Source organism: Anomaloglossus baeobatrachus, chromosome 3 (assembly GCF_048569485.1).
Source record: "Anomaloglossus baeobatrachus isolate aAnoBae1 chromosome 3, aAnoBae1.hap1, whole genome shotgun sequence".
NCBI lineage: Eukaryota > Metazoa > Chordata > Amphibia > Anura > Aromobatidae > Anomaloglossus > Anomaloglossus baeobatrachus.
This window is the reverse complement of record NC_134355.1, coordinates 92,240,554-92,267,101: the sequence shown is the minus strand read 5'-3', so window position 1 is coordinate 92,267,101 and position 26,548 is coordinate 92,240,554. Positions and strand designations below refer to the sequence as shown.

General features: G+C 43.8%; 1 protein-coding gene across 1 annotated transcript in view; it reads left to right on the top strand.

Annotated features, from left to right (window-relative positions):
• PLCB1 (phospholipase C beta 1) overlaps positions 1–26,548 on the top strand; it is a 990,679-nt gene that overhangs the window by 669,248 nt on the left and 294,883 nt on the right. The window contains exons 10-11 of the mRNA XM_075339307.1: positions 2,142–2,288; positions 18,302–18,459. Of these exons, the coding sequence (XP_075195422.1) occupies positions 2,142–2,288; positions 18,302–18,459 (305 nt within the window). The remainder of the gene's footprint in view (positions 1–2,141; positions 2,289–18,301; positions 18,460–26,548) is intronic.

Below are 26,548 nucleotides of genomic sequence, written 5' to 3'. Positions count from 1 at the left end.
GGATAGAGACCAGCCCAGGTCCCAGCATGTGGAGCAAGCTCTACACACACCAGGACTATATCAGAACTGACCCTCCCAGTACCAGACAGCAACCATTGATAAAGGCGGACCAGATCCAAGAATGGTGCTTAATTAGTAATGCCTCTGGAAAGGGGTGAGGCAACTGAATGTGAACAGCTACCAACAGGAGGAATATATTGCAAACCAAGATCAGGCGTTCATAGCATGGTGGTTTGGTCGTAGTTATGCTACAAATGTCTGGTGGCTGGTCACCACCATGCTATGCACGCCTGATCTTGGTTTGCAATATATTCCTCCTGTTGGTAGCTGTACACATTCAGTTGCCTCACCCTTTCCACAGGCATTGCTAATTAAGCACCATACTTGGATCTGGTCCGCCTTTATCAATGGTTGCTCTCTGGCACTGGGAGGGTCAGTTCTGATATAGTCCTGGTATGTGTAGAGCTTGCTCCACATGCTGGGACCTGGGCTGGCCTCTATCCACAATTGCCTCTTTTGCAACATTGAAGCGGTTATATATACAGATTACAGGTATGTGTGCTCCATTATGGTTCTGCTTTTAACTTTATCTAGGAGGCCGCATGGCACATGAAATACATAATATAGTGTAGGACCCCCCTATTGAGATTTGCCGTGACGTTGGCAGGGGTGGCTCAAAGAATTGATCAATTATTTGCTAAAAATCTCATTTATATTACAGTACAGTTGGAATAAATCTGTGAATTTGCACTTTTTATATGATGCATGCCATTTTCAGATCGTGCTGGCTCCCCTCTCTCTCATTGTATCAACTAGGCCAGATGTTGCAGAAAAAAACAACTTACCATGCTGGGTACTATGAGAAAAAACAAACCTGAACTACCGCAAGATATCCTTAGCAAGAGAGAGGTTACAGTTCTACTTTTTATTTTTCTGGAAATACAACTGTTGTTTCTTATGTTCCAAAAAACCCCAAACAGGTAATTCTAATGAGCACAATGCACCATGACAATGCCGTAAGTGATAGAGAAGACAGAAAGCCTGACATTATTTTGGATTATAATGCCACAAAGGGAGCAGTTGATACTTTAGACCAAGCAATATCAACATATACATGCAAACGCAAAACCAATCGGTGGCCAATGATTTTATTGTATAACATACTGGACGTTTCTGCATACAATCCATTTGTCTTATGGAGAGAAATCGACCCTGATTGGAACCGGAATAAGCTGCATAAAAGAAGATTATTTCTTGAGGAATTGGGCAAATCCCTGGTGAGGCCATATATTGAGAGCAGAAAAGTGACCCCCATAAGGGATGGAACAACAGCCATTGTAAAAAGTGTCCAGCATGCTCAAGAAAGAGACTCCACATCCACGGCCTCCACCAGCACAGCTACCAGCAAAAACAGGAAGAGATGGAGCTTCTGTCCATCTTCCTGTGACAATAAGACTAATCTGACATGTGCTGGATGTTCAAAATATCTGTGGAAAGGACATGTGTCTTATTATTGTGTTCAGTGTAAAAACACATGAACATGTTCAGTTTATTCTTTTTTCTTTCTAAAAAGGTTGAAGTTTTTATGATTTTTCATTTGTTGATTTATAAAATTTGTTTTCAAAAAGTTAAATTTCATGTTTTAGTAATAGTAATGTAAAGCTTCTTTATTATTTGTGTGCAGAATGCCAACAATCGAAGATAATTGCAAAAAGCCTGTGTAACCTTTTTATGAAAAAAAATAAATAATTAAGTTTGAATTTAAATTTTTCATTTGTTTATGAGTAACCATGTTCACATACAGTATTTCAATGAAAAAAGTATTCAAATAAAACAATTAGAGTAGCTAAAAATCAAGACTTAATAGGTCGGGTCATATTGACCCGGGAACAGTACAAGTGTATAGCAAATGCAAACAGAACAGCAGGGTTAATTTACAGAATGCACATGAGTAAGAAGTAGTAATTTGTTCCATGGATACGCATTGATTTGCATAGGAGCTGTAGACACAAAATATTATAGAATGTTTAATCAAGAATATTTGCAAAATTGTTTTAATTATATTTCAGGTCCTATTTATTGGACAATCCCAAACTGATTGAATGGCTGGATACTGTATAATAATATGTTTTCTATTTCAGGTCAGATTTCAGTTGAAGGATTCATGGGATATCTGAACGGAGAAGAAAATGGCGTTGTTCCACCTGAGAAACTGGATTTAAATGAAGATATGTCTCAACCCCTCTCTCATTATTTTATTAATTCCTCACACAATACCTACCTCACAGGTGAGCTTTTGTTCTTCCTTATGACATATTTTTAATATGTGACATACCGTATTTTTCGGATTATAAGATGCACGTTTCCTCCCAAAAATTTGGGAGGAAAATGAGGGGTGCGTCTTAAAATCCGAATATAGCTTACCGGGGGGGCTGTCTGTGCGGTGACCGGGTGCGTTCGGGCGGCCGGGTGCCTGTAGCTGCGTGCATGCGGCCGGGTGTCTGTGGCAGCATGCGGGCAGCCGGGTGCCTGTCGGTGCCGGCTGCCTCTCTGTGCAGGTGGTTGGGCAGGCAGCCTGCTGGCTGACACTCGGTGCATGCGGGCGGTCGGCTGTGTGGACTGCGGTGGCTGTGCCATAGGTGTCCCAGTGTGTCTGCGGTCCCAGTTTCAAATGATGCCATCGGAAGTCAGCGCGTGCGCAGATGGAGCCCTTGGATGTCTCTGAATTTCCAATCAATACATTTTGTATTTATTTTCTGGAAATTAGAAATGGTCGAAATAACAAAACAATGCATTGCTTTCATACCTCAAATAATGCAAATAAAACAGGTTCTTAATCATTTAGAAACAACAATACTAATGTTTTAACTCAGGAAGAGTTCAGAAATCGATATTTTTGTGGAATAACCATGATTTTTAATCACAGCTTTCATGCATCTTGGCATGCTTTCCACCAGTCTTTCACACTGTTTTGGGTGACCTTATGCCACTCCTGGTGCAAAAATGTAAGCAGTTCTTCTTTGATGGCTTGTGACTATCCATCTTCCTCTTGATTACATTCCAGAGGTTTTCAATGGGGTTCAGGTCTGGAGATTGGGCCGGCCATGACAGGGTTTTGATGTGGTGGTCTTTCATCCACACATTGGTTTACCTAGCTCTGTGGCATGGTGCATTTTCCTGCTGGAAAAAACAGTCCTCAGACTTGCGGAACATTGCATGAGCAGAAGGAAGCAACTGTTTTTCCAGGATAACCTTGTATGCAGCTTCATTCATACGTCTTTTGCAAAGATGAACCTGCCCAATTCCAGCCTTGCTGAAGCCTCCCCAGGTCTGAAAGCAATGCATGTTTTTGTTATTTTGACCATTTCTCATTTTCAGAAAATAAATACAACATTTTTTGCTTGGAAATTCAGAGACATGTTGTCAGTAGTTTGACGAATAAAAGAACAATTTACATTTTACTCAAAAATATACCTGGCAGTGGTCTCTTAATTTTTGCCAGAGTTGTATATACAGTTAGGTCCAGAAATATTTGGACAGTGACACAAGTTTTGTTATTTTAGCTGTTTACAAAAACATGTTCAGAAATACAATTATATATATAATATGGGCTGAAAGTGCACACTCCCAGCTGCAATATGAGAGTTTTCACATCCAAATCGGAGAAAGGGTTTAGGAATCATAACTCTGTAATGCATAGCCTCCTCGCAGTCTCTTGGGGTATGTCTCTATCAGTTTTGCACATCGAGAGACTGAAATTCTTGCCCATTCTTCCTTTGCAAACAGCTGGAGCTGAGTGAGGTTGGATGGAGGCGTTTGTGAACAGCAGTTTTCAGCTCTTCCCACAGAATCTCGATTGGATTCAGGTCTGGACTGTGACTTGGCCTTTCTAACACCTGGATACGTTTATTTGTGAACCATTCCATTGTAGATTTTGCTTTATGTTTTGGCTCATTGTCTTGTTGAAAGACAAATCTCCGTCCCAGTCTCAGGTCTTTTGCAGACTCCAACAGGTTTTCTACAAGAATGGTCCTGTATTTGGCTCCATCCATCTTCCCATCAATTTTAACCAGTTTTCCTGTCCCTGCTGAAGAAAAGCAGGCCCAAACCATGATGCTGCCACCACCATGTTTGACATTGGGGATGGCGTGTTCAGGGTGATAAGCTGTGTTGCTTTTACGCCAAACATATCGTTTGGCATTGTGCCCAACAAGTTCGATTTTTGGTTTCATCTGACCAGAGCACCTTCTTCCACATGTTTAGTGTGTCTCCCAGGTGACTTGTGGCAAACTTTAAACAACACTTTTTATGGATGTCTTTGAGAAATGGCTTTCTCTTGCCACTCTTCCATAAAGGCCAGATTTGTGCAGTATACGACTGATTGTTGTCCTATGGACAGACTCCCCCACCTCAGCTGTAGATCTCTGCAGTTCATCCAGAGTGATCATGGGCCTCTTGGCTACATCTCTGATCAGTCTTCTCCTTGTTTGAGATGAGATTTTTGAGGGATGGCCGGGTCTTGGTAGATTTGCAGTGGTATGATACTCCTTGCATTTCAATATGATCCATTGCACAGTGTTTCTTGGGATCTTTAAAGTTGTGGAAATATTTTTGTAACCAAATCCGGCTTTAAACTTCTCCACAACAGTATCACGGACCTGCCTGTTGTGTTCCTTGGTCTTCATGATGCTATCTGCGCTTTAAACAGAACACTGAGACTATCCCAGAGCAGGTACATTTATACGGAGACTTGATTACACACAGGGGGCTTATATTTATCATCATCAGTCATTTAGGACAACATTGGATCATTCAGAGTTTCTCACTGAACTTCTGGATTGAGTTTGCTGCACTGAAAGTAAAGGGGATGAATAATATTGCACGCCCCAATATTCAGTTTATTCTTTTTTACAGAAGTTTAAAATAAACAATACATTTCGTTCAACTTCACAATTGTGTCCCACTTGTTGTTGATTCTTCACCATAACATTAAAATTTGTATCTTTATGTTTGAAACCTGAAATGTGGGAAAAGGTTGAAAAATTCAAGGAGGCTGAATACTTTCGTAAGGCACTGTATACTGTGTGTGTTTATACACACACATATATATATATATATATATATACACACAGTCTGTCCACCCATATCCTGTCCACTGCAACTAACTTGGGAACAGCGGCAGCTATAGGCATAGAGGTGGTGTCTAGGTATAGTAAAGTAGCCATGCGCTACACATTGAAGCCACCTATAGCGCCACCTGGTGGAAAACAACGGAGTTAGCATTTTTATCTCGAAAACGAATGAGATAGAGAAAAAAAGTGAATTACAAAGTTGCAGGGCATCATCATTTCAATAAGAATTGACACCTTGCATACAGAATTGCTATGATTAGAACGTGTAAAACTCACAAGGCTGTGGACGTGAAGCGATACCTCATGGAGACCTTCCTACAAGTCATTGGGTATGGTGGCTGCGTGGAGTGGCCTCCTCGCTCACCTGACCTGACCCCATTGGACTTCTTTCTGTGAAGTCACATCAAATAGCATACAGTGTATGCGACCTCTCCACCAACATTGCAGGACCTACGACGACGTATCACAGATGCTTGTGCAAACGTGTGATCTACCATATTGCACAGCGTACAGCAAGATACAGTATGCTGTCCAGAGTCCAGATGTGCATTGCAGCTGACGATGGCCACTTTGAGCATCAAAGTTAAATGAGCGCCATATGCGTGACCAGCATTCAATGTTTTGGGGGGGTCATGGGTTTCATATTATAGCATTTCTGTATGCAAAGTATCGATTCGTATTGAATTGATGATGCCCTGCAACTTTGTAATTCACTTTTTTACTCTAACTCGTTCCGTTTTCGAGATAAAAATGCTAACTCCGTTGTTTTCCACCAGGTGGCGCTATAGGTGGTTTCATTGAGTAGTGCATGGCTACTTTACTATACCTAGACACCACTTCTATGCCTATAGCTGCCGCCGTTCTCAAGTTAATAGCGGTGGACAGGATATGGGTGGACACACTGTATATATAATATATTTAAAATCTTTCATGCAAGAAATATCTGTGCTAAAACAGTTTTTCTTCTTTAATCAAACAACATGTGAAATGAAGCATTGCACAGTGCCCGCTAATTCAGTTAGTAATGTAAAGCACAGCTCAGCTATGGACAGAAAACTTTTAACTTTTTCCTGGCCTTTCTTGTAATTAGAGTTCCCACATTTCATTTTGAGACCCACTCTGTGAAGTTAGCTTTTCTAAATCAGGCCAACATTTTAATATTAAAACATTTCAGGTAAGAAGCTGTTGTAAAACTGACATTAACAGAACATAAAACCAATGATTAACAAAACATATGTTCTAACATCTGGCATATGACACGGATATCTTAGATAACCCCAATTGTAATTGGCCTAAATAGGCAGAGCATTGCAGAATAGCATCACAACTAGTATACAGAGAAATAGGTAAAGGCATAACAATAAACAAAATGAAAAAAATTTCATTGCTATCATTGTAATTATGAATTTGCACTCGAGTGTAATACAAATAGATAAGACTAGTGGTTCACCTCACGCCCCCTTCAGATATCTGTTTTTTTACATACAAGTTCTGTCCATGTTTTTCACTGAAACAACACAAACCCTTTGGCGCACTTTGCACACTGCGACATCGCTAGCGGATGATAGTGATGCCGAGCGCTTTAGTCCCCGCCCCTGTCGCAGATGCGATATCTTGTAATAGCTGCCGTAGCGAACATTATCGCTACAGCAGCTTCACATGCACTTAGCTGCCCTGCGACGTCGCTCTAGCCGGTGACCCGCCTCCTTCCTAAGGGGGCGGGTCGTGCGGCGTCACAACGACGTCACACGGCAGGCGGCCAATAGGAGCGGAGGGGCGGAGATGAGCGGTACGTAAACATCCCGTCCACCTCCTTCCTTCCTCATTGCAGGTGCGACGCAGGTAGGAGATGTTCCTCGCTCCTGCGGCTTCATACACAGCGATGTGTGCTGCCGCAGGAACGAGGAACAACATCGTATCTGCCGCTGCAGCGAAATTATGGAAATGACCGACACTACACAGATCACCAATTTTCGACGCTTTGGCAATCGTTTATCGGTGCTTCTAGGCTTTACATGTTGCGACGTAGTTACCGGCGCCGGATGTGCGTCACTTTCAATTTGACCCTGACGATGTCGCAACATGCAAAGTACCCCTTATAGTCTATGAAGATGATTATATCAAAATATTGTTTGTAAGTAGAGATGGGCGGACTCGCAGATAACCGAGACTGGTAGGTCCCTGTTCTCTTTTTTTTTTTTTTTTTTTAATTCTAGATCTGGTCCAGAATCCGGCCTCCGTATAAGTCTATGGGGAACAGAATCTGGAGATTAAAAATGGTGGTAGAAGGGATAGGGGAATGGGAGGAAGCGTGCTGTACTTACCAAGGCTCCGGAATGGCTGTATGCTGCTCTCATGCCTTGCATTCACTTCCCGGGCCGCTAATTACTGCTCATGCATATGCACTGCTTTCCTTTCCCTCCGGTGCCTGTGATTGGTTGCAGTCAGAAGCACCCCTACCCTGAGTGAGAGCACGTCAGCTGACTGCAACCAATCACAGGTGCCAGGACAGCCGTCAGGGTGGGGAAAGCACTGTAACTGAAGGAGCCGTACAATCTAGCATCTACCATGAGCTAAGAATAAAGGCTACTTTACACACTGCGATATCGGTCCCGATATCGCTAGTGTGGGTACCCGCCCCCATCTGTTGCGCGACACGGGCAAATCGCTGCCCGTGCCGCAACACATCGCCCAGAGCCGTTACACATACTTACCTGTCCGGCGACGTCGCTGTGACCGGCGAACCGCCTCCTTTCTAAGGGGGCGGTCCGTGCGGCGTCACAGCGACGTCACTGAAGCGTCACTGAACCGCCGCCCAATAGCAGCGGAGGGGCGGAGATGAGCGGGACGTAACATCCCGCCCATCTCCTTCCTTCTGCATAGCAGCCGGGAGGCAGGTAAGGGGAGCTTCCTCGTTCCTGCGGCGTCACACGCAGCGATGTGTGCTGCCGCAGGAACGAGGAACAACTTCGTTACTGCTGCAGTAACGATTTTTAAGAATGGACCCCCATGTCGCCGATTAGCGATTTTTCACGTTTTTGCAACGATGCAAAATCGCTTCTCGCTGTCACACGCAATGGCATCGATAATGCGGCCGGATGTGCGTCACAAATTCCGTGACCCCAACGACTCCGCATTAGCGATGTCGCAGCGTGTAAAGCCCCCTTTAGAAACGAGATTCTCGGGTATAAGCCAATTATAATATCACCTGGCTGGATTTTGGTACAGCCAAGCCGGTTTATGCGCTACTCAGGATAACATATACAAGGCAAGAGAAATGGAGTAATTGTGCAAACATAAACAACTTTATTAAAAAAAATCACAAACAGAGACAAGTAGGACAAATAAAAATAACCATAGGAGAGTGGAAAAGCAGGGGGGTAATGGCTCATATATATAAGATACAGGTCCCCTAATAAATAGGAGTAAAAGTATGCATGCCAAAACCCTATATTCGCAACAAAGGAACAAAAGTATAAGTACAGTAAATGTAGGGAAAAATTCCCATATAAAGCATCACATGTTGGGAACTCAGTACAGGGTAAGTATATGAGTAATCGTTATCAAGGGACCATAATTACCTAAAGTGCAAGTGCAAATAAATATGAGTCAGGATTGCACCTAGGCCATCAAGAGCCCCCCCAGGGTTGGACTACAGGATATCCGACGCGCGTTTCGCTGCAGTATTAGCGCTTCTTCGGGGAAGCATACTTTTACTGCTGATTATTAGAGGACCTGTATTTTATATATGAGCCATTAATTACCCCCCCCTTGCTTTTCCACTCTCCTGTGGTTGTTTTTATTTGTCCCACTTGTCTCTGTTTGCGATTTTCTTAATGAAATTGTTTATGTTTGCACAATCACTCCATTTCTCTTGCCTTGTACATGAGCTAAGAATGTATGGGCTCATTCCAGGTATGACATAATTTGTCACATGATAAGGGCGTGTTCAAAATGCAGCCCGATGTTTTCCAGATGGAATAAACATTCTTTTTCTAAGTCCAGGTGGGCATAGAGTTGTTTATAATAGAAGCGAGGGACAAAGCCCACCCTTACATGATTAAAGTGGACAGGAGGATTATAGTGGACTCCTCACAGAAAAGTGCTGCATGTCTCATGAACCAGGAGGCTCAGAATTAACATATTTGCTCATCCTGAGCCTTCCGGTTCATGAATAGATGTGCAGCAGTCCTCTGTGCAAGCCCCCTTGCATGATTATAATGGACAGGAGGATTATAGTGAACTCCTCACAGAGGACGTGTTTTTGCTCCCCCATCTGAGAACAGCATAATGTAGGGGCAGAAACCCTGATTCCAGCGATGTGTCACTTACTGCTGTCATTTTTATAAAATCACTGTTTTCTCTGCTGCAGGTCTAGCAGTTAGTTGAATACTGGACCACCTGGCAGCACGCCAACTAGTCTTCTGATGATAAGATTAATTAGTGATTTTAATAAAACTACATTAAGCAGTGCAGTAAGTGACAAATTACTGGAATCAGGGTGTCTGCCCCTATGTTATGCTGCTCTCAGACCAAGATGCAACAACCTGGTGACAGATTCCCTTTAACATATGATGTCAGTTATAGATTCTCAGATCTAGGTTGTCTCTGGAAGACTGCTGAAGTTTTGTGACAATTGCAGCGGTGGTGTTAGCTGTGTTGGAGTTGCTTGGAGTGTTTTCCTTTTTTGTTTATTTCACCCTGTCTGTCTTCCTACCCTTGAGTTGGATTATTGCAGTGGTGGGACTAGTGTTCTCACTAGTCTTCTCACTAGCCAGGGTGAGTTCGGGGTAAGCAAGGGCCTAAGCACGTGATCAGCGACAAGGTGAAATAACCCATGTAGGGACATTAGGGAGTGCAGGGATCAGCCTCACATGAGTGCAGGGGTGACTTTGCTCCCCTCTCCCTAGCGCCAGGGCCCACCATTGTATCATGTTTTTGATGTACCCTGTTTGCTGCGGCACTTGCTGTGGGTTCTCTTATTCCTGGGGGAACCCGGTAGTCACTGTGTGACCTAAAATGAATAGCGTCATTCAAACTTATAAACTGTCCAGCAAAAAAATAAAAAGCCCTCATGCAGCTATATCAAAGTAAAAATAAAAACTAAAAAACAACAATGAAAATTCAACATGTTAGTGAGTGGTAAAAGCTTTTTTTTTGGGACATGAAAAATGGATAAAACACTGATGGGCCAAATAATAATAGCAGACATGAGGCCTTAGATTGTTACTTGTCACACCTCATTCCACCAACAGCTGTCTCTCTCTCTCGAATCCCCTTTTGGTCCTGCAGAAATCGAGTTCAGCCTACTTTAAACCAATGTGTATGAGGCCTTTAGATAAAAATGTTACATGCAAAGAGGATAGATGTTGATGAACATTGCTGTAATAGAATCCTGCTACACTATGGGGTACTTTGCTCACTACGACATCGCTACGGCAGCTTCACATGGACTTACCTGCCCTGCGACGTCGCTCTGGCCGGTGACCCGCCTCCTTACTAAGGGGGTGGGTCGTGCGGCGTCACAGCGACGTCACACGGCAGGCAGCCAATAGACGTGGAGGGGCGGAGATGAGCGGAACGTAAACATCCCGCCCACCTCCTTCCTTCCACATAGCCGGCGTGAGCCGCAGGACGCAGATAGGAGATGTTTCTCACTCCTGCGGCTTCACACATAGCGACGTGTGCTGCTGCAGGAACGAGGAACAACATCGTTACATCGGTCCTTCCGAAATTATGGAAATGACCGACATTACACAGATGATACAATTTCGACGCTTTTGCGCTCGTTAATCGTATCAAAAACGATTTACACACTTCGATATCGACAGCGACGCCGGATGTGTGTCACTTTCGATTTGACCCCACCGACATCGCAGCTGCGATGTCGTAGTGTGCAAAGTACCCCTATGATATAAATTAAATAGCGTAAACCTGGCAATTCTTTTAAAAAAAATGTAGCAAAAATATAGTTAACTCACAAAGCAAAATATGAAGACAGGTTACTTGTTTTTATTTACCTTATAACCACAATCTCCAAAATCTGGCGTACTACTGAGCTCCTGAGGGGTCATTTAGGTCTGCGGCTGCGTTTAGTCAGGTGTTTATAGCAATAACTTCTCTGACATGACAAAAATAGCAGCTGTTTATAAAAATAAGTCATAAAAATGTCAGAAATATCTAAATGCCAACCACATGTCAGCACCTTCTTTATACGCTGAAATCTAGAGAAGTAGGTATAAACTGACTGCAAAGTGCAACTGTCATAACAAAACTAACAGATCGGTCCATGTTGGCTATACAAATATTTTAAAGAGGACTTGTCATTTTGTTTTGTTTTTTTCTAAATCCACCATACGTTTTCAGAGAATTAAGTCATTTTCTGTGGCGCTAATTATGTGGCCAATGAGGTGTATCTCGTAGGTTTCTTCGGGAACATGTCCTTTGTGCTGCGCTGCACAATTAGCCTGTGAGACATCCCTCCTTGGTAAAGCCCATAAATATTAACACTAAATAAAAAAGGCCCATATTTCTAAAATTGGATGGCGGATTTAAAAAATAAATCGGAAGACGCAGTGAAGCAATGTGGTAAAAATTGGCCACTTTTCAACTGGTGACAGTTCCTCTTTACAGATGTCATCTCATGAAGAGGACACATAACTTCATAGAGAAGGGTATTCTGTCCTGGATCTCCAGTTGGGAGCCAACATTAAAGGCCACTATGTGAAAGCGGTTCTTGTTTGTGTTTAGGTTATAGCTTTGTTTTGTGGATATGCGATGGCAAACAGTAAAGGGTACTTTACACACTGCAATATCGATATCGCTAGCGTGTGTACCCGCCCCCGTCGGTTGTGCGTCACGGGCAAATCGCTGCCCATGGTGCACAACATCGCCCGGACCCGTCACACTACTTACCTGCCTAGTGACGTCGCTGTGACTGGCCAACCGACTACTTTCTAAGGGGCTGGTTCGTTCGGTGTCATAGCGACGTCACTAAGCGGTATCCCAATAGAAGTGGAGGGGCGGAGATGAGCGGGACGTAACATCCCGCCCACCTTCTTCCTTCCTCATTGCCTGCTGGACCCAGGTAAGGTGAGGTTCCTCGTTCCTGCGGTGTCACACACAGCGATGTGTGATGCCACAGGAATGACGAACAACCTCGCTACTCACCTGCCAACGATTTTTGGTCTTGAAGCGACCTCTTCAATACCAACGATTTTTACCTCTTTTGTGATCGTTTTAGGTCACTCAGAGGTGTTACATGCTGCGATGTCGCTAACGACATGTGCATCACAAACACCGTGACCCCAACAATATATCGTTAGCGATGTCGCAGCGTGTAAAGCACCCTTATGGATACGTGCCCATGATCAGTGTTCACAACGTTTTGGATGCAGCATGCTTCAGCTGCGTCTAGAACGCTGTGTTGTACAGTACAAGCATAGTGGATGAGATTTCTAGAAATGCAATGCCCAATGTGCATGTAGTGCCTGCAGCATAAACTGACTTGTGGTGCAGCCACAAGAATGTCAATTCTTTGCTGTGGAGTTGCAAGGTATAACAGAAGAGAGAGACCACAACTGCCCAAGCCCAGATAGTGGGCATGAGCAACTGTGGTGTCCTGCAGGGGAGACTCATGGCCCCCGCCATGACCCACCGCGTCCAGGACACAGTGGACCCTGATTGTGGGCACATATCCTTATGCGGGCTTTATACAAGACGATATATCGTGCGATATGTCGTCGGGGTCACGGTTTTCGTGACGCACATCCGGCATAGCACACGACGTTGTCTGGTGTGACACCTCCGAGCAGGGCCGGCTCCAGGTTTTTGTGGGCCCCGGGCGGAAGAGTCCCAGTGGGCCCCATCCACACACAGACACCGATACGAACATATACATATTTAAAGACAAACTCACAAAAATACATATAAACAGACAAATATATACAGTCATATACACTTACAGACACACACACACACACACAAGTCTGCTGCATACAGACAAACACATACAACTCTGCTACATACAAACACATACAGCTCTGCTACATACAGACAAACGCACACACAAACTCTGCTACATACAGACAAACACATACAACTCTGCTACATACAAACACATACAACTCTGCTACATACAGACAAACACATACAACTCTGCTACATACAGACAAACACATACAACTCTGCTACATACAGACAAACGCACACACAAACTCTGCTACATACAGACAAACACATACAACTCTGCTACATACAAACACATACAACTCTGCTACATACAGACAAACACATACAACTCTGCTACATACAGACAAACACATACAACTCTGCTACATACAGACAAACACATACAACTCTGCTACATACAAACACATACAACTCTGCTACATACAGACAAACACATACAACTCTGCTACATACAAACACATACAACTCTGCTACATACAGACAAACACACACAACTCTGCTACATACAAACACATACAACTCTGCTACATACAGACAAACACATACAACTCTGCTACATACAGACAAACACATACAACTCTGCTACATTCAGACAAACACATACAACTCTGCTACATACAAACACATACAACTCTGCTACATACAGACAAACACATACAACTCTGCTACATACAGACAAACACATACAACTCTGCTACATACAGACAAACACATACAACTCTGCTACATACAAACACATACAACTCTGCTACATACAGACAAACACATACAACTCTGCTACATACAGACAAACACACACAACTCTGCTACATACAAACACATACAACTCTGCTACATACAGACAAACACATACAACTCTGCTACATTCAGACACATACAACTCTGCTACATTCAGACAAACACATACAACTCTGCTACATTCAGACAAACACATACAACTCTGCTACATTCAGACAAACACATACAACTCTGCTACATACAAACACATACAACTCTGCTACATACAGACAAACACATACAACTCTGCTACATACAGACAAATGCACACAACTCTGCTGCTCTGTGGGGCCCACACCCGCGGCTCGGCGGGTACAGCACCAGCGGCACTGGCAGCACCCGCGGCTCGGCAGGGCCCACACCCGCGGCTCGGCAGGGCCCACACCCGCGGCTCGGCGGGTACAGCACCAGCGGCAGCACCCGCGGCTCGGCGGGGCCAGCACCCGCGGCACTGGCAGCACCCGCGGCTCGGCAGGGCCCACACCCGCGGCTCGGCGGGTACAGCACCCGCGGCACTGGCAGCACCCGCGGCTCGGCAGGGCCCACACCCGCGGCTCGGCGGGTACAGCACCCGCGGCACTGGCAGCACCCGTGGCTCGGCAGGGCCCACACCCGCGGCTCGGCGGGGCCAGCACCCGCGGCTCGGCGGGGCCCGCACCCGCGGAATCGGCGGGTGGGGGCATTGGCAGGGGCCAGGGCATACATCCAGGGGGTAGAAGCAGCTCACCGGGGCCTATAATGGGGAGGCGGGGAGGGCACTTACCCGATTAGGTCACGGTGGAGAGGGCTCAGAGGGGGCCCACACAGCGCCGGACAGAAGCTCGCCTCCTTCATCTGTGGGACTGAGAAGGCGGTAGCTCCGCCCACAGGTGAAATTCAAACGAGGATGTCTGCGCGCCTTAAAGTGACGGCGCCGCAGATTGCTGCCGAGGACTGCGGTCCCCGGAACTCAGCCGGGGACCGCAGAACTGTAAAGGCGAGTGGGCCCCGGCCAAGGGACAGGAGAACTGACGAGGCCGAGTGGGCCCCCCCGGCTCTCCAGGGCCCCGGCATTTGCCCGGGTTTGCCGGGTGCTGACGCCGGCCCTGCCTCCGAGCAACGCAGTATCGCTCACAAATCATGAGTCGTGTACTCGTCGTTAACTTTCATAATATCGTTTATTTTCATGGGTGCAGGTTGGTCATCGTTTCCGTGGCATCACACGTTGCTCCGTGTGACACCACGGGAATGATGAACACAGCGTACCTGCGTCTCACGGCATCCGGCTTAATGGAAAGAAGGAGGTGGGCGGGATGTTTACTTCCCTCTCATCTCTGCCCCTCTGCTTCTATTGGCCGGCTGCCGTGTGACATCGCTGTGACGCCGAATGTCCCTCCCACTTCAGGAAGTGGACGTTCGTCGCCCACAGCGAGGTCGTCCGGAAGGTAAGTGCGTGTGACGGGGGTTAAACGAGTTTGTGCGCCACTTGCAGCGATTTGCCCGTGACGCAAAAACGACGGGGGCGGGTACGATCGCTCGTGCTATCGCACAATAGAGCGACTCGTGTAAAGCAGGCTTTAGTGATTATCTCTGGGTGTAATAATCCATCAAATATGAAACAAGTTCTGCTCATTTAAAACTCCATAAATGTAGAATGTAATCATCCCACTCTGTTCCCTTTTCTACCCCACCCAAATCTTGACATAAGTAGCTCGTTACATTGCCGTGTCTCCTCCCAGAGTACTTAGTTTCACTGTAAACAATTTTCTTTTTTACGCTTTTGATTTTTACTCCCATTCTTCTTAGAGCTATAACTTCTATATTTTTTTATTTTAACATAGATATAATAATTAGTGATGGGCGAATAGTAACTATTCGAGTTCGGATTATTCATAACGAATCCCAAAGTGCTATTCCGGTATTCATCACAAACAACCAACAAACCTAATGCAAGTCAATGGGGAACCCGAGCATTTTTCTTGCCATGACGAATACTGGAATAGGACTCGGTACTCTGTAAGCATAATCCGAACACAAATAGTTACTACTCACCCATCAACAAATATTGAGGGCTAGTTTTTTCAGGATAAGTATGTCGCTTTGATGTACACTATTCACTTTACCGTACAATGAACTTGAAAACAAGAAAAAAAATTCAAGTGCAATAAAATGGTGAAAAAAACTTTACAACATACTATTACCATTGTTTTCACTGCCTAGAATTATTACCATCCAGATCGCTAAATGAGAATATATCTCATCAGGGTGTAGAGTAAGCGGCTCTCTTTGTAGCTGACACTCTCATATTCACATTTACTTTGTGTAGACTGTAGGATTTTGGGCAAAACATTTCCCAAATTATTTCTGGAGCTTATTTTACGCGCTGCCAGCAAATACAAGACATCTGGTATGTAATTGGAGGAAATTAATAGGTGGGAAACATGCATTTTAATATTGTCAGAAATAGATTTTGCCCTTTCATAAATATATGAGAATCCTAGTAATAAAATGAAATCATAGCAGGGAATGTGTACTTAATTCTTGGCTGTTTTCGGTTTTTTTTCTTTAAGCTAAAATATGCACAGATGCTTTCAGCATGTGTAATTCTATTTAAGGAAATCGAATCATGAGAATTGTTGAAATAATTTGGTAAATTAACCCCTTAATTATAGATAGTTTTGTACCTTGAGAATTAAGTATTTTTTTTCATAGCCATGTTCAATGGGTCATATTTTTTATATATACTAACTGTAGTGCCCGGCGTTGCCTGGGATAGAAACTGTCTCTCTGTTTCTCTCCCTCTCTTCCAGTCTCTGTTTGTTGGTCTCTATCTCTCTGTCTGTCTGTCTGTCTGTCTCTATATGGCTATTTGTGTGTCTATCTCTCTGTCTGTCTCTTTCCTTGTCTGTCTCTGTATCTCTTTGTCTGTCTGTATCTGCCTGTCTCTCTCTATCTGTCTGTCTGTCTTGGTCTGTCTGTCTGTCTCTTGGCCTGTCTGTCTGTCTGTTTCCTCGTCTGTCTCTATATTTCTTTGTCTGTTTGTCTCTCTATATCTGTCTATCTCTCTGTCTCTTTCCCTGTTTTTCTGTCTTTCTGTCTATCTGTGTGTATGTCTGTGTCTTTCTGTCTGTATCTGTCCGTATCTGTCTCTGTCTGTCTATCTCTGTCTCTGTATCAGTCTATCTCTCTCTATCTCTCTCTTGTCTGTCTGTCTCTGTGTGTCTGTCTATTTCCCTATCTGTCTATTTCTCTATCTCTCTGTCTCTGTCTTTCTCTATCACTCTGTCTGTCTCTTTCTGTCTTTGTCTGTCTCTGTCTCTTTCCCTGTCTGTCTCTGTATGTCTGTCTCTTTCCCTGTCTGTCTCTTTCCCTGTCTATCTGTCTGTCTCTTTCCCTGTCTGCCTCGGTCTCTCTTTCCCTTTTTGTCTGTCTGTCTGTCTCTGTTTGTCGCTGCCTCTTTCCCTGTCTGTTTCTGTCTGTCTCTGTCTGTATCTTTCCTTGTCTGTCTTTTTCCCTGTCTGTCTCTTTCCCTGTCTCTCTGTCTGTCTCTGTCCCTGTCTGCTTTTGTCTGTCTCTTTTCCTGTTTGTCTGTCTCTGTCTGCCTGTCTCTTTACTTGTCTGTCTGTTTCTCTGTCTGTCTCTATCCATGTTTGCTTCTTTTCCTGTCTGCTTTTTTCCCCTGTTTGTTTTTCCCTGTGTGCCTTTGTCTGTCTCTTTTTTGTTTGACTGTCTCTTTCCCTGTCTGTCTCTTTCTCTGTCTGTCTGTGCCTATGCTTGTCTGTGCCTATCTGTCTGTGTCTGTCTGTCTGTCTCTATCTGTGTCCGTCTGTCCACCGATATCATATTACCTCACACATACACTTCTTATTCTAAGAATTTCTTGCGTTGCCTATAGCAACCAATCACAGCTCCTATTAATGACCTGTAGCTCCCAGCTCTATTGACTTTAATGAAGGCAGGTTTTTTGGAGAGTAACTGTAAAACGTGGGGTTAAATTTTCCTATCAAAACATAGTATATGATGTTCCCTGAGTCACATGAGGTGTCTGTGCCAAATTTTGTGATTGTAAATGTGACGGTGCGGACATACACACACACATATATACACTCAGATTTATATATTAGACTAGTTTTTACATGGCTGGATGAAGGCAAGTTTGTTTTGTAGGTCTGGTTGTAGTTTTATTTATTACACATAATTAATTAACCGTTATTTAGTGAAATGTATAAACAGCTTCCATAGAATTTTTTTTAACTGTTTACAAGTCAGTAGAACGTATATGTTATCTTTATTCTATTGATTGGTATAAAAATGGCATTACTATAAATGTTTATTTCCTCTGATGTTCCTTATTACGCTGTATACACCTTTTTATCAGAGGTTTTACAAAAATATTAGATCATACAATATTCCAATGAATCTGTTATTGTTTTATGTTTCAGCGGGGCAGCTGGCCGGGAACTCCTCGGTAGAGATGTATCGGCAAGTGCTGTTAGCTGGATGCCGCTGTGTAGAATTGGACTGTTGGAAGGGACGTACCGCCGAGGAAGAGCCGGTGATCACACATGGATTCACAATGACAACAGAAATATCTTTCAAGGTATAAGACTTTTTTTATGATGAGAATATTTAATATAGAATATGATAGCGATAAATGTCATTATGTCTGAACAGTAACAATTACAACTCAGCAATGTTCTATCTTGTATGGATTGGGATCAGATCCTACTGTAGCAGTAGCGGTTACCTAGTATATTAAAATTATTATTTTTAACTCTCAGACTGGAATACTGGAAATGAATTCTCCAGGATCCCTTGCAGCTCCCCTTCTGGTCCTAACCTGGTCCGCACTGGTCTCTACTTACTGATACTGTCTTGATACACCAGAAATCCCACTCAGCCGATCACTGACTGAGGCAGGTTACGATAGCCAATGATTTGCTGAGTAGATATCTCCTAGCACTTCCTGTGTGTCAAGACAGGAACAGGAAATAGAGACCGGCAGGGACCAGGGAAGCATCAGAACAGAAAATGTCAGGAATAGAGTTGAGCGGATTGCTAATAATCCGGGTCCGGTGGATCCATCGCGGGTTGTCACAGAAGTCCGGATCCGATCCGGAATCCGGCACAATGTAAGTCAATGGGGAGCGGATCCGGGGACGAGAGAGGGAGAGAGGGGAAAGAGTGAGAGAGGGAGAGAGGGAAAGAGGGAGAGAGGGAAAGAGGGAGAGAGAGAAAAAAAAAAAACCCCGAACCCGGATTGTGCAGCCGGATTCCCGCGTCCCGGTTGGACCCGGATCGGACCCTGAAACCGCGCCGATCCGGACTTTTACAGTTAAGATCTGCTCAATACTAGTCAGGAATTGTTCAGGAGATGATCACTTCTTTTCTTCTTTCATTTTTTTTCTTATTTTATCATTAAACCCTTTTAAATGTATTTTTTTATCCTTTTGGCAGAGTGCTGTCAATCTTATAGTTCTGACTTTATGACTATACTTTTTACAATATGCAGTAAAATTAGAGTAATATACATTCTTTACCTGATCTATTCGTTACAACTTGTCACTCCCGATGAGGGGGAGTGAGGAGAATAAGACACCTATCAGTGACCCAGAGGAGCGGACCTGTGCGTTTACCAAGACTTTGCTAAAACCACAGGTGGTGGGGATTGGCTTGTGCTGGTAGGTAGCCACCAAGAGGCAGTGCCAGGGGATCTTGGTGTCTTGGCAGCTGACACCCAAGAACGGGGAGACAGGAGCAGGCTCTGATGCATATGTAGCAGAGGCAGGAGAGGAGCTGGGAAACCCAGGCTGGTTCTGGGAGGCACCTTAGGATAGGCGGATACTTGTGGAGACAAGATACTGACAGGTTCCAGCAGGCGGAGTGGGGGTACTGAGCAGAAAGAGAATCACAGGTGAGTACACAGTACATGAACAATGGCTGGAGGGACCTGACAACTAGCTAGAAAAAGGGTAACCTAACTAGTCACATTGTACAGGCACCTCCCAATGAGGGAGGATGTCTTACATACAGTCATGGCCAAAAGTTTTGAGAATGACACCAAAATTATATTTTCACATGATCTGTTGCCCTCTGGTTTTTAATTGTGTTTGTCTGATGTTTACATCACATACAGAAATATAATTGCAATCATATTATGAGTACCAAAAGGTTATATTGACAGTTAGAATGAGTTAATGCAGCAAGTTAATATTTGCAGTGTTGACCCTTCTTCTTCAGGACCTCTGCAATTCTCCCTGGCATGCTCTCAATCAACTTCTGGATCAAATCCTGACTGATAGCTGTCCATTCTTGCATAAGCAATGCTTGCATTGTGCCAGAATGTGTTATTTTTTGTTTGTCCACCCGTCTCTTGATGATTGCCCACAAGTTCTCAATGGGATTAAGATCTGGACAGTTTCCAGGCCATGGACCCAAAATCTCTATGTTTTGTTCCATGAGCCATTTAATGATCACCTTTGCTTTATGGCAAGGTGCTCCATCATGCTGGAAAAGGCATTGTTGGGCGCCAAACTGCTCTTGGACAGTTGGGAGAAGTTGCTCATGGAGGACATTCTGGTACCATTCTTTATTCATGGCTGTGTTTTTAGGCAAGACTGTGAGTGAGCCGAGTCCCTGGGCTGAGAAGCAACCCCACACATGAATCGTTTCAGGATGCTTAACAGTTGGCATGAGACAAGATTTTTGGTAGCGCTCACCTCTTCTTCTCCTAATAAGCTGTTTTCCAGATGTCCCAAACAATCGAAAAGGGGATTAATCTGAGAAAATGACTTTACCCGAGTCCTCAGCAGTCCACTCCCTGTACCTTTTGCAGAATATCAGTTGGTCCCTGATGTTTTTTCTGGAGAGAAGGGGCTTCTTTGCTGCCCTCCTTGAAACCAGGCCTTGCTCAAGCAGTCTCCGCCTCACAGTGCGTGCAGAAGCACTCACACCAGCCTGCTGCCATTGCTGAGCTAGCTCGACACTGCTGGTAGTCCGATCCCGCAGCTGAAACAGTTTTAAGATACGGTCCTGGCGTTTGCTGGTCCTTCTTGGGCGCCCTGGAGCCTTTTTGGCAACAATGGAAGCTCTCTCCTTGAAGTTCTTGATGATGCGATAGATTGTTGACTGAGGTGCAATCTTTGTAGCTGCGATACTCTTCCCTGTTAGGCCATTTTTGTGCAGAGCAATGATGGCTGCACGTGTTTCTTTAGAGATAACCATGGTTAACTGAAGAGAAACAATGATACCAAGCACCCGCCTCCTTTTAAAGTGTCCAGTGGTGTCATTCTTACTTAATCATGACTGATTGATCGCCAGCCCTGTCCTCATCATCACCCACACCTGTGTTAATGGAACAATCACTAAAACAATGTTAGCTGCTCCTTTTAAGGCAGGAAAGCAATGATGTTGAAATGTGTTTTGGGGGTTAAAGTTCATTTTCTTAGCCAATATTGACTTTGCAAGTAATTGCTGTTAAGCTGATCACTCTTTATACATTCTGGAGTAAATGCAAATTGCCATTAGAAAAACTTAAGCAGTAGACTTTGTGAAAATTAATATTTGTAGCATTCTCAAAACTTTTGGCCATGACTGTACACTGTGCCTCTCAGTGCAGGTTAAGTCACGCTGGCCCTTTAAGAAAAGGGAAAGCAGTGAGGCCGCACCCTTAGCGCACTCCAAGAGACCGTTCTGCTGCGTATGCGCGGGCCCTGGGAGACGGAGGACAGGACAGCAGTAGCAGTGAGTGGGGAAGCAGCTGGGTAAGAGCATTGGCACCCTTGACACATGGAGTGCGGGAGCACCGATGGCATAACGCAACTCTGCTACTTTAAAGTAATTAAATCCACTGTTGGTTATTCTTTATATCAAATGAGAGACGCTCAGGTCCGAATTGTCCATGGTAAGGCCTCTTTCACACATCAGTTTTTTGCCATCAGTTGCAATCCGTCGTTTTGTAAAAAAACGGATAATGCGCTGGATCCGTTTTTTCTCATTGACTTGAATTAGCAACGGATTGAAACATATGGCCCCACGTTTCATCCGTCATGCAATGGATCCGTCGAAAAATGTTTGTCCAGCCAACGGAGCCGACTTCCACATGAACGTTTTTTGGCAGCGTAGAAAAAACAGACAGCGATGGATCCATCGACGTCCGTAGTTTATTATAATGGAAGCCTATGGGCGCAGGATCCGTCGCAATCTGTCAAATGACGGATTCCAGCGACAGATCCGTTTTTTTCAACTGAGCATGCTCAGATGAGGTGTAAATTAATTTCTGGTCAGGAAAAGTTCTCTCACTATCTCAAAAAATTGTACGACGGATCCGTTTTTTTACAGGATCAGTCGCATCAGTTTTACCACAATCTACAACAGATCCATCGCATCAGTCACACAATGGATTGTGACTGATGGTAAAAAACTGATGTGTGAAAATGGCCTAACTTCAATGAAAAGGTGTTGATATTACTTATCATGTGTTCTACAAAACCAATAACTTCTAATTAGGAACGGATAATGCAAGAATGGTGAGAAACAGCTTATCAAACTTCAGCACATCTTAATACATGCATCAAAGACAAATGATAAAATGAATATATTGATAATACTGATATGTGTCTTTCATTCTCCCTTGGATTTAGGGTCATCTAGTTTCTAGAGCTAACACATATTTAAAGGGTTTGTCTTTTCAGAGAAAACTCTTTTCTAACTGCAATCCTGGGCCATCAGCCAATTGAGCCTGCTCCAGTCACCGTCTAAAACAGCTGATTCGGTATTATTACATGGTAGAGTCAGATAAATAGCCATCATTGTAATACATGGACAGTTAAAAGGGTACTTTACAGGCTGCGACATCGCTAACGATATATCGTCGGGGTCACGTCGTTAGTGACGCACATATGGCGCAGTTAGCGACATCGCAGCGTGTGACACCAATGAGCTACGATCAACGAGCGCAAAAACGTGAAAAATTGTTGCTCGTTGACATGTCGTTAATTTCCTTAATATCATTGCTGCTCCAGGTGTGATGTTGTTCGTCGTTCCTACGGCAGCACACATCGCTGTGTGTGACACCGCAGGAACGACGAAGATCTCCTTACCTGCGTCCACTGGCAATGAGGAAGGAAGGAGGTGGGTGGCATGTTCTGGCCGCTCATCTCAGCCCCTCCTCTGCTATTGGACGGCTGCTGTGTGACGTCGCTGTGATGCCGCACTAACCGCCCCCTTAGAAAGGAGGCGGATCGCCGGCCAGAGCGACGTAGCAGGGACGGTAAGTCTGTGTGACGGGTGTTAGCAATGTTGTGCGCCACGGGCAGCGATTTGCTCGTGTCGCACAACCGATGGGGGCAGGTACGCTCACTAGCGATATCGGTACCGATATCGCAGCGTGTAAAGCACCCTTTAGTCTAGCTGAGTAGTAACCACTCATATAGAATGGCTATTTGTTCTAGCTCATAGTGGGGGATTCCAAGCAGGCACCCTGTTCTATGATGTACAGTACATGTCCTAATTGTCTTCTTTTTTTGTTGGGCACTGCCTTGGTTAGGTTTGGGCTGTGTTTGATATTGCAGCTCAACAGATTCATTTTAATAAAGATAAGCTGGAAAACTAAACATGGGAGTAGAGGCCAAACAGAAAATGGGAAGTGTCAGCTATATATATTTAATTTAAAAGAGTAATATAAAAGATAATGAATAGTGATGAGCGGGCGCCTGGTACTCGTAACTAGTGATGAGCGAGCACTACTATGCTTGGGTGCCTGGTACTCGTAACTAATGATGAGCGAGCATTGCCATGTTCGGCTGCTCGGTACTCATAACTAGTGATGAACGGGCACAACCATGCTCGGGTGCCCAGTAATTCTAACAAGTATTTTGACGCTCTGACGGGCCTGACTCATTTATCGAAAATAATGGAACGTTATGGGGAATGCAATAATTTTTCTCGAAGATCTTCTGCAAAAAAAGCTTGAGTTCCCCATAGACTTCCATTATACTGAGCAAACGAGTCGGGCCCGTGAGAGCATCAAAATGCCTGTTACATTTACCGAGCACCCAAGCATGGTAGTGCTCACTCATCACTAATAATGAATCATATTTTTTCCTAATTTGTTTTTATTTTCTGATGTAAATTTCTTATCTTATTTTCTGCACCTGATTATGCACAAAAAAGAGCATGATCTTAGGTGTTACAAGCAATTAGATCTGAAATCTGCAATTACAGCAGCCGCATGGATACCTAAGTCAGAAGATAACAAAGTTCTGTGAGATAGTGTTGTGGGCATGCTCTGTGACCTGTGCAGAGTTCAATGTGCACGGAGGGTGAAGAGGGGGGGGGGGGGGGGGTATGCTAGGACCATCACCTGGATCCAGTGATTTCTGGAAAGTATTCAGATGCCTTTAAATTTTTCACTTTTTGTTTCATTGCAGCCATTAGGTAAATGCAAAAAAGTTCATTTTTTAAGTAATGTACACTCTGCACCCCATCTTGCTAGAAAAAAACAGAAATGTAGAAATGTTTTAAACAAGAAAAACTGAAATATCACATGGTCATAACAGTATTCAGACCCTCTGCTCAGTATTGAGTAGAAACACCCTTTTGAGCTAGTGCAGCCATGAGTCTTCTTGGGAATGGTGCAACAAGTTTTTCACCCCTGGATTTGGGGATCCTCTGCCATTCTTCCTTGCAGATCCTCTCCAGTTCCATCAGGTTGGATGGTGAACGTTGGTGGACAGCCATTTTCAGGTCTCTCAAGAGATGCTGGGTTTAGGTCAGGGCTCTGGCTAGGCCAGCCAAGAATGGTCACAGAGTTGTTCTGAAGCCACTCCTTTGTTATTTTAGCTATGTGCTTAGTGTCATTGTCTTGTTGGAAGGCGAACCTTGGGCAAAGTCTGAGGTCAAAAGCACTCTGTAAGAGGTTTTCTTCCAGGATATCTCTGTACTTGGCCACATTAATTTTTCCTACAATTGCAACCAGTAATCCTGTCCCTGAAGGTGAAAAACACCTCATAGCTTGATGCTGCCACCACCATGTTTCACTGTTGGGATTTGCATTGGGCAGGTGATGAGCAGTGCCTGGTTTTCTCCACACATACTGCTTAGAATTATCACCAAAAAGTTATATCTTTGTCTTATCAGACTAGAGAATCTTATTTCTCATAGTCTGGGAGTCCTTCATGTGATTTTTGCAAACTCTATGCGGGCTTTCATATGTCTTGCACTGAGGAGAAGCTTCTGTCGGGCCATTCTGCCATAAAAGCCCGAGTGGTGGAAGACTGCAGTGATAGTTGACTTTGTGGAACTTTCTCCCATCTCCCTACTGCATGACTAGAGTTCAGCCACAGTGATCTTGGGGGTTTTCTTTACCTCTCTCACCAAGGCTCTTCTCCCACGATTGCTCAGTTTAGCTGGACGGCCAGGTCTGGGAAGAGTTCTGGTGGTCCCAAATGTCTTCCATTTAAGGATTATGAAGGTCACTGTGCTCTTAGACACGTTGAGTACTGCAGAACTTCTTTTGTAACCTTGGCCAGATCTGTGCCTTGCACAATCCTGTCTCTGAACTCCTTGGGCAGTTCTTTTGACCTCATGATTTTCATTTGGTCTAACATGCACTGTGAGCTCTGAGGTCTGATATAGACAGGTGTGTGCTTTCCAAATCAAGTCCTATCAGTTTAATTAAACACAGCTGGACTCCAATGAAGGTGTAGAACCATCTCAAGGAGGTTCACAAGAAAATGGACAGCATGTGACTTAAATATGAGTGTCTGAGCAAAGGGTCTGAATACTTATGACCATGTAATATTTCAGTTTTTCTTATTTAAAAAAATTACAAAAATGTATACATTTCTAGTTTTTTTTTCTGTCAAGATGGGGTGCAGAGTGTACAATAATGAAAAAAAATGAATGTTTTTGAATTTACCAAATAGCTGCAATGAAACAAAGAGTGAACAATTTAAAGGGGTCTGAATACTTTCCGTACCCACTGTATATTAGTTGCGTTTCATTATAATCCTACATGTTATAAGCATTAGATGATTGCAAAGAAGTGAGCCATCTATGGGATTGTCATTAAAAAAAAAAAAAGAGAAAACATAAAATCATTATTTGTACTGGTGTGCTTGTGTATGGACTCCTATCAGCCCCATTGCAAACTACCTGATACTCGACACTGAATTCTCCTCGACTTACAGCAAGATAACAGAAGAAGGTAGAGCAATAAAAGTTTCTGATCCTAGAAGAGCTGCCCAAGCCCTACTCCTGGATACCATTAGTTTTGTACTAGAATATCACCTGACAGATTCCTTTTAAGTATAAAAAAAAGTTTAAAAATAAATAGAGCACTTTTCTATTTGTTCATTATTAGGAGCTGTAAACAACATGGCATTTAGCGGAAAACACGTGAAGCAGAACATTTTCATTTCAATAAAAAAGTAGAAGAGTGAATATTGCCCCAAACCATGTAGAAAATATCAATAGCTAATTTAAAACAATATATTTTGTTTTCCAAAAATCATTATTTACTTCTTCATTTTAAGTTAAAACATAATTTGAGTTTTCAGAAACAGCAAAAAAAAAGTCAACAAATTTGTCGCGTTTTGCTCCATTTCAGTTACTTGTTAAAGGAGTCATGCTGTCCCTGGCAATAGATCGCTAGGTGCACTTACTTATGATATACTTCTGTGACTATT